The sequence below is a fragment of the Vigna radiata genome, chromosome 10 (genome assembly GCF_000741045.1).
Source record: "Vigna radiata var. radiata cultivar VC1973A chromosome 10, Vradiata_ver6, whole genome shotgun sequence".
Classification (NCBI taxonomy): Eukaryota; Viridiplantae; Streptophyta; class Magnoliopsida; order Fabales; family Fabaceae; genus Vigna; species Vigna radiata.
Window position 1 is genome coordinate 11557413 of NC_028360.1, and position 9657 is coordinate 11567069.

Below are 9657 nucleotides of genomic sequence, written 5' to 3' on the forward strand. Positions count from 1 at the left end.
ACTTATTCTCTCCCAACCTAACCAAGTATGTCTTCTACACAGATCCCTCTATGGCTTAAAACAAGCAAGCCGACAATGGTATGAAAAGCTCTCCTCTTTCCTTCTCTCTCATGACTTTAATCAAACATCTGGTGATCATTCTTTATTTACTTACCACAAAGGTGATATCATCACCATCCTTTTAATCTATGTTGACGATATAATTCTTACTGGTAATAATATACTTGCCATTGATCATATTACTTAAATGCTAAATGCTGAATTCAAAATAAAGAATATGGGTAACTTGTCTTATTTTTTGGGTTTCGAGGTTGCTCGCAGCTCTACAGGCATTCATCTCTCCCAAAGGAAGTATGCACTGGATCTTCTTCGAGAAACTGGGATGATCGCAGCTGCCCCTATCAGTACACCCATGAATTTCTCTACCAAAGTCTCCTATGAAGGCCAACCACTCGAGGATCCCACTGTTTTTCGTCGTTTGATTGGGCGCCTAATTTATCTCACAAACACACGTCCTGACATAACTTGTGTTGTTCATTGTCTCAGCCAGTATGTTGCTTCACCCACTCAAGCTCATCACCAAGCTGCCTTTCGCATACTACATTACATAAAAAACACTCCTGGACAGGGCATCTTCCTCAGCGCTACCAGCTCACTCACACTCAAAGCTTACAGCGACTCTGACTAGGTTGGCTGCCCTGACTCAAGAAAATCTACCACTGGTTACATTGTGTACCTTGGCGATTCTCCCATTTCCTGGAAATCTAAGAAACAATCTACTGTCTCTCGAAGCTCCTCTGAAGCAGAATACAATGCACTTGCTCAAACAGTTTGCGAAATCCAATGGCTCAGTAATATCATGAACAACCTTCACCACTCTTTCTCTCAACCTGCAACCATCTTTTGTGATAACCAATCTGCCATAAAGACTGCCACCAATCAAGTCTTCCACGAACGCACCAAGCATATCGAGATCGATAGCCACCTCATTCGTGAAAAAGTCCAGCAAGGAATTGTCAAATTGCTTCCCATACATTCCATCCTTCAACTTGCAAACATCCTAACAAAGTCGCTTCCTCCTGCTTCCTTTCATCATATTAATTCCAAGCTCGACACAATGAATATCTATGCCAAGCTTGAGGGGGGCTGTCAGAATCCTACTTAAATTACATTTATTACCTTCTGTTACTTTTTCAGTTTTTCCACCGCTTCTTTTCTTTTTCTTTTTGTATATAAAATACTTACCTTTCTCCTCTGTAATGGACTTCGACTTTTACTTTTCTCAATAACACAGTTTAGAAGTTTCTTTTCTCTTCTTCTCTTTAGTTTCTATTCTTGGTTTCTATCCTCATGAGTTGTCTTAGTATTCGTCTCCATGAGTGTGGGAACAAGAATTCTATGTTGAACATTGCCTCTCTGATATCTGTTATATACTTTTATAGATATAATTTAAATTTTTAATTTTTAATTACAATACTAAAATAGATTTAATTTGATACTATACCTATAAAGGCATATAATCAAAGAAATACAAATTTTTCTATGCATATACCTACATAACTAACATCATGTAAGCATCATAAGAACTCTAAGACTGATATTATCCTAATAATATAAGGAATTAAACATATACCATATTATGTTATTAGGGTGGAGAAGAGATACTCTAGTGTAGATGTTAGAAAACATCTTAACCACCTAAGTTAAGATGTACTCGATTTATGTATATCCAATCATACCAACATCATGATAGGCATATCTTTTAATATTGATAATATGAAATTAAGATAAAACGAAGTTAATCAAAATAATTAAATTGGATCCAGATAAAAACTCATGAACACGATAAAATATGATATGTTTTATTATTATACTATTTTTTTGTTAAATGATGGATGATACTAACTTAAGACTTCTCATCTTGAAGATGAAAATTTAGAATTTAAGTTGTTAAAAAAGGTCTTTACATACTATATTCTCGGTATTCCATTTTGGAATTTGTATGAGCTTGATGATTTACCACCAACTGAATTATAAGATTAATGTCTAAATTAACTTTTTATCATTTTTAATTTGTGATCAAGGATTTTCCAAAATCAAAAGTTTGTGAAAGTAGATGAAGGCAGTAACACTAAAATTATATGGTTAAAACCATTTAGGTGTCACTATTTTCGTAAGGTATTCCTAATTTGGTCCCCTTCTTTTAAACCTTCCCAATTGAGTCCTTATAAGTGTTAATTTCAAACAAATTAGCTCTTGCCGTTAAAAATCGTTAACGGTGTTAAAATTGTGCAGAGGTGGGTAGATGACGTGGTTAAAATTCTCCTTTTGAGGTGTTAAAATTGTGCAGAGGTGTTCAAATTTTTCCCATTCTCCTCTGCACAATTTTAACACCTCTGCACAATTTTAACACTTCAAAAAGAGAATTTTAACTACGTCATCTACTCACATCTGCACAATTTTAACACCGTTAATAATTTTTAACAGCAGGAGCTAATTTGTTTTAAATTAACATTTATAAAGACTCAATTGAAAAGATTTAAAAGAAGAAGACGAAATTGGAAAATAGATACCCTATTTTAACCAAATTATATTTTGTATAAAGAAGAAAAGCGAAGCTGAAAAAGCTAAAAAGTACCGTTATGAAGGTTTGAACGTTGCATTGATGATAGCAGAAAGGAAAATAGCGAAATGGTTGATGAGTCAGAGAATAGAACAAATGAAAAGAAGAAGAAACCCTAAAATCCTGCCAAAAGCAATTCCTGCTCTGTTTTCCTGCAACGTTTTCAATTCACGCATTAAAAACAAATGTCAGAGCATCCCCACTTCTTAGCTCTCTTTTCCATAACTTCATTTATGCACATCAATTTTATCAATTTTCTCATAAATGCTCAAAACTCATAACAATTTTATAAACTTTTTATCTCAAAATCTAAATAATTGCTTTAAAGTTTTTAATACATTTTTCATATACCATCATAAATAAATTATAGATATACTTTTTATATCAATTTAACTGAGATGTATATGATATTTGACATGAACTTATTATACCATTATAAAACATATTATAAATGTTTTTATTTTACTTTATTGTAATAGAAATAATACATAATAATAATAAAAATAATAATAATCTTATTTTTCACCTATTTTACCATTTTTCATTTAATCCAAATAATCTTAAATGTTTAGAATACATTCACCAAATTATAAAACATATTATAAATAAGTATTATTTTAAATTTTGATATCTATGACACCTCCAAAATTTATCATCACATAAAATCTTATTAAAATAAAAAAGATAATTCTAATTTAAATATAACAATTTTTTTTTCACTAGTTTTTTTCTTCAATATCCAAATATAAGAAAATAAGAAAATACTTTGTTTACAAAAATATAAGTTACTTTTAAGTTAATAATTAACATCTTATACTCTTTAGAGAGTTAATTTATTGGACATAATTTTGAAAACTTTATTTTATATCTTCATACAGCCTATTAAAATTCTAAAAAATATAATAAATTCAATAATATTAGTTAATTTTTTTAACAATTAAAAATGAAAAAAAAGGATTTTTGATATGACCGCGGGACTAAGGCAAATAAGTGGAAGATCTAAATCTATGTAAGTTTGCGAGGAAGAATGTCATGTTGTAAGCACGGAATATGAAAAGGGTAAATTGGTCATAGTGAGAAAATTGAAAACACTTGGGGCAATATAAGAGTTAGGTCCGACAATGTTAGTCAGAATCGATCACACAGCTTTTGTTTTCGCACTTCGCTGTCTGAGGTTCGTTCCAAACAGAAACATCGTTAATCCTCATGACCAGTTCTGCTATGCTTTTTTTGTTTTTGTATTTTTTTCTTCTGAAACCCTAAATTTTTTTTGTCTGCTATGAACTTTGGTTAAAAAAACTGTTTCTTGTACTCCATTCACCACAATTCTTATGTCATAGATCTTTGATTCGAACACAATTTCTGATCATTTCTCTGTTTTTCTTTTATCGCCTTTTGATTCCTTTTCAGGATTATAAGTGTTTGGGAAGCGCAACATCATCTCTCGACGGTATCAAGTAACCACTCTTCCTACACGGTTACATATGTCTGTGATTTTGTTCATGATTCTGCATTTGTTTAGGTTGACTGTAGCGTGGTCTCATGCTTTTGTCTGACAGTTGTTATATTCTTGAGGATATTTTTCATTGTGCACCAATTTGCTGTTGTTTTATTTTTTTGTTGAGGTTCCTTTGGTTGATTTTCCTGACGCCGACCGCCGCGGACACGGATTGCCGTGATTGTGAAAACTGCTTGTTGAACTGAAAAATTCTCTTTGATCTTAATTGTTAGGAAATATGAAAAATAAAAGCTGTTTTTTTTTAATTTTTTTTTATGATTCCGTGCTAAAATTTTTATGATTCCGTGCTAAAATCAGCTCAGAAATAAAATCTTCTGAAATCTTGGATTGCATGTTATTTTGAACTGTTAATTTCTTTAGGGTATCTTCACTTAAGATGATCGGGCAGAGTGATTGAGTGGATTTGAGAGAATTTGAGGATAATTTTTTTTATTGTTTATTTGAGTGAATTGGGAAGTAAACTAGAGTGGATTTTAAAATAAACTTTGTGAGAATTGGTGTAGGATTTAGTTTATATGACATTAAAATAATTTACTTCAAAATCCATCCTTGTTTATCTCCAAATTTATTCAAATAAACAACAAAAAAAAATTATCTTCAGATCCACTCAATCACTCTTCCAATCACCCTAGGTGAACACACTCTTATAGATTTCTTTCTTTAGTTGAGTTGGGTGGTTGTCTTGTATTTTTGGAAGCATCCGATGCTTCTTAAATGGATTGCATTTTGGTGAAGATATTTTTGGTGATCATCATACATATTTGGTTGACTGTGCTTTCTGAACTGTGTCACACATATTACATGTGTGTTTCTATTAGCTGCCAAAGTTGCCTACTTTAATACTTTGTGTGCAATATTCACCTGCTTTAATGCTTTATGCAAATAGTTGCCTGCTTTAGTGTATAGCGTAAATCAAGAAAAATATTTACCTACTTTTTTGTGCGAAGTTCATGTTGTTTTCCATCACATGATTTAGGGGCACTGCATTAGAGACCATTTTTTCATCCCTTCCTTGAATATTTAATCACAGTAAAACATACTAGTATGATAGAGAAACTTGTCTTAATTGAGAAGTGAAAACACTCAGGATAGTTTTATTTTTCCTGAAACAGAATGGATCATCAAGGGCATGGCCAGAACCCATCCATGGGGGTTGTTGGTAGTGGAGCTCAATTACCATATGGTTCTAACCCATATCAGCAAGGCCAAATAACTGGACCACCAGGGTCGGTTGTGGCATCGGTTGGGACCATTCAGTCTACTGGTCAACCTGCTGGAGCACAGCTTGGACAGCATCAACTTGCTTATCAGCATATTCATCAGCAACAACAACATCAGCTTCAGCAACAGCTCCAACAATTTTGGTCAAATCAGTACCAAGAAATTGAGAAGGTTACTGATTTCAAGAACCACAGTCTTCCCCTGGCAAGGATCAAGAAGATTATGAAGGCTGATGAGGATGTTAGAATGATTTCAGCTGAGGCACCAGTCATCTTTGCAAGGGCATGTGAAATGTTCATATTAGAGTTAACCCTGCGTTCTTGGAATCACACTGAAGAGAACAAAAGGAGAACACTTCAAAAAAATGACATTGCTGCAGCAATCACAAGGACTGACATCTTTGATTTCTTGGTTGACATTGTACCCCGTGAGGACTTGAAAGATGAAGTGCTTGCATCAATCCCTAGAGGAACAATGCCTGTTGGAGGGCCCGCTGATGCTCTTCCATACTGCTACATGCCTCCTCAGCATGCTCCTCAAGTTGGAACCGGTGGTGTCATAATGGGTAAGCCTGTAATGGACCCAAACATGTATGCTCAGCAGTCTCACCCCTACATGGCACCACAGATGTGGCCCCAGCCTCCAGACCAACGTCAGCCATCTCCAGAACATTAGCTCTTATGTGTCTTGGAAATTAAGGTGGGGATTTAGGCTCTTTCACTTTTAATTCTTTGAATTAAATTTTATGTTGAAATGCTTTATTTAGTAAGTTATACTAAATTTTTTATTCTGCGGTTTCAATTTCAGTTCTTTTCCTTGATGGATTCTAAATGTTATTCTGTTATGTAGACTATTATTGATAGTTAAAAAAGTTCGTATAATAGGTATGCCCTTTTGTGATTATACCCTTTTGTTCTGCCATTTCATAAACAAGCTTTTGTTGGACTTTCAACATGATATTTCTCTGTTTTTATACTTTGATCAGTTTCTGTTGGACTTTCAACATGATACTTTAAATTTTTTCTATACTGTTGTTCATCACAGATTCACGGTTCTTTGGTCTGATATTGCCTATATTTCTATCTTGCAGATAACCAGGCACCAGATTGAGTTGTGAATGTGAAACTGAAAGGTTGGGGAAGTCCATAGCGAGCAGAAGCTGTAGCTGATAGTTTACATGCAATGCAGACTATAAACATATGTAGATAATGTGCTAGGGAAAAACTTAACTTTGTCTTTGATTTAGCTGGATAAAATGGTATTTTTCATGTTTAAATTACAGGTCATCAGATGATGATATTTATTTACTGGTGCACAGCAGGATTTTTACTTGAGTGTTTAAACCTGCCATGTGCCCAAAATATATCCCATCTTATCATTCACATTATGGGTTCCTTATTCGCTTTGTTGGAAAGATTTCACCTGTCACATCTGATATGCTCAGAACTTATGCAAGAGCACATTTGCAGTTTTTATGATATGTACAGTATCAGTAATTCCACTGCGAGTTACATACTCTTCTACCCCATCACTCATCACAATGAAAGGGAGAAACGACTGCTACTTTGTTGCTGCAAGATTCCGTTTTTGGTAAGCAGCCCATGTTGATAAATTGGACTACATGGAGGTTAAACCTTTTCGCTATGAAGGGGTATTATGAGCAATTACTTGCAGAATTACATGATTTATAATTATTTTTTAGTTCATGATAAAAAATTTTTTAGAACTGTGTAGAGTAAGATGTTAGTGTTTATCTTATACTAAAAACCAAACTGATTTTTAAATTAACAATTAAAACAAATGTTTTAGCTCCTTTGTCAATGGAAAATCACTGGTGGTCTAGCTTTATGGAACAACATTACGAGATAAAATGGAGATCATGTTAAAGCTAAATGACTCTGAAAAAGTGGATAGGGACCACTCAATCAAGGAAATAATGATAATTGTAAGTGTGTGGTGCTCACAAAATGACGAGTGAACCAAGCACGGGTACCTGGAAATTATACTGTTAGGTTGGTAGAAAGATTCTCCAGTCACACCCTTTATGATGAGTCAGTTCTTCTTCATATCTGGGTTAAAAAGGTGAATGCTACTTATGCTGATGGTGTTGTGTGAGGTCAAATCGAGCTCCATATTTCTTGTCAATTTATAATGATTACATAATTTCATGCTATTGCCTATATTCCATTTTCCTTCATGGCACAAAGAGCTTGTAGTTGTTGGGATTTGTATTTGACTACAAGCAAGTTAATAATGACCACTAATTATGCCATGGCCAATTCAACATGAATGGAACGGGAAGGTAGAGTGAGCGTGTAAGTGTTTGAGAAAATGTTTGTGAGAAAAAATTTCATTGTGGAAAACGTAAAAACAGAGTTACACAAAAGTTTGTGGATGCTTGAATAGACAGGATTCAAGCAAACAGTCTATAAATAGAAAATAAATGGACTAATTAACTGAAACAAAATGGAAGAAGATATCTCAAATAATTATATCTCTGTCACCCCTCTCTCAAGGTGGGCATGAATATCATGAAGATTTAACTTGACCATTACAGTCTTGAAAGTAGTGAGATGAAGAAATTTAGTAAGATATCAACAAGTTGAGTTGTACAAGGAGTAGAAAAATTAGATTGAGAAGTGGAAGCAACATCACAAGACTTATTTTTAACTCAAAGAGAAGTTCTATGACCATAAACAATAACTTGAGAATTATTAGAAACAATAGTAGAAGTGTCATTACTATCTTGGGTGGGAGTGGGAGCTGTGGCAATTGAAACAATTAAAGAAAGAAAATAAAAAAAATAGTTATATCACTGTCATTGTGATTGGAAAGAAGTATAGTAAAAACATATGTTTTCGTCAAAACCATATTTCTAGAAACAATGATGAATTTTGAGTGAAGATTGTAAATAACATGTAACATAGAATGGCAAAAAAGTATTCGTATTTACGAACATATGCGGATAAAGTTAATATTTATAAATATTTAATATCTATTTATAAGTGAGTAGAGTACAGGTATCATATTATATCTACATGTACATATTTATTATTCATAAAAAAATTAAAATTAAAATTAAAATTTAATTTATATTTTATTAAGTTAAATTTAATTAAAATTAAATTTTAATTTATATTAAATTTAATTTATATTATATTTCTATATTTAATTTAATTTATATTATATTTTATATTTTTTCTAATTTTATTTTAAAAGTTTATAAAATATTTCTTTTAAAATATGTGTGGATATCCAAATATATTCACAAGTTCTAAAATATTTATAAATATTTTTTAAACGAGTATCTGACAAATAATAAGAAGTGAATTTTTTTGTTTGTTTAATACATCATTTGGTTCCTTCTTTTGGGGGTTTAGTTCAAAATGATCTCATCTTTGAACAAAATTCACTAAGGTTCCATGTTTCGTTTAAAAATGTTCAATATGATCTTTTTCGTAGACGTCATTAAAATCGTAACGGTGCATATGCTAGCGTGGCGAAACTTCAATGACCTGCTTACTTCGATGTTTACGTGGCTTTGTGAAGTCATTTTAATGTGTAAATATTTAAGAAAAAAATAAAATGAAGTAAAATAGGTTAAGTCTGGGTTAAAGTAAAAAACCCTTATTTGATTCTGCTGGATTAAAGTAAAAAACGTCAATTCCTGGGTTTTTCGTTCTTGTGAAACTGGTAAATGATCCTAATCTAAGCCTAATTAGTTGATGTTCTTGTGTTATTTAGAGGTTAGGGTTTAATTTGATTTTGTGTTAAATATAGGTATTTTCTTCTATTGATGATGATTTTGGGGGTATAAAAAATTGTTGTTTAAATCAAATTATCCTCATCTAAGAATCCTATTGCCATTTCTGGGTTTAACAATCTGATGAAACTGGTCTTGTAATCACTATGGCGCGGTGATTCATTGAAGGTCAAATTTGAAGAGCGTACATACATGAGGTAAGTGTTGCTAACCCTAGCCTACTTACTTGATGTTCTTGTTGTTGGATTTGGGGGTTAGGGTTTGAGGTGAAAATAGAGGGTAGAGTGGAGGTGGAAAGTGATGGTGGAGAGGAAGTGGACGGTGGAGTGGAGGTGGACAGAGATAATGGACTGAAGTGGAAACTAGTGGTGGAGAGGAGGTGGATGGTGGAGAAGAGATGGACAAAGATAGTGGACTGGAGGTGGAAACTAAGTCAGATATCTATCATGTGTTTTTCGTTGATATCCATTTGGGACCAAAGTACACAGTTTTAAATTGAAAAAGGGACCACATTGCACATTTTTTGACCAA

General features: G+C 33.0%; 2 protein-coding genes across 3 annotated transcripts; both read left to right on the forward strand.

The window, feature by feature from the left end:
• The first annotated feature begins 277 nt into the window (after positions 1 to 277).
• LOC106774822 (uncharacterized mitochondrial protein AtMg00810-like) lies at positions 278 to 688 on the forward strand. Its single transcript, XM_014661853.1, has one exon. It carries the CDS (start codon positions 278 to 280, stop codon positions 686 to 688), a length of 411 nt encoding a protein of 136 aa, XP_014517339.1.
• A 2971-nt stretch (positions 689 to 3659) lies between these two features.
• LOC106774419 (nuclear transcription factor Y subunit C-9) lies at positions 3660 to 6793 on the forward strand. Of its 2 annotated transcripts, none has more exons than XM_014661407.2 (4): positions 3660 to 3797; positions 4034 to 4073; positions 5255 to 6062; positions 6454 to 6793. In XM_014661407.2, the coding sequence occupies exon 3, from the start codon at positions 5256 to 5258 to the stop codon at positions 6036 to 6038; it is 783 nt and encodes a 260-aa protein (XP_014516893.1). In that variant the 5' UTR covers positions 3660 to 3797; positions 4034 to 4073; position 5255; the 3' UTR covers positions 6039 to 6062; positions 6454 to 6793. The 2 variants fall into 2 exon arrangements, with proteins under 2 accessions (XP_014516893.1, XP_014516892.1); XM_014661406.2 differs by having other exon boundaries at positions 3661 to 3797; positions 4034 to 4080.
• Positions 6794 to 9657: the final 2864 nt, after the last annotated feature.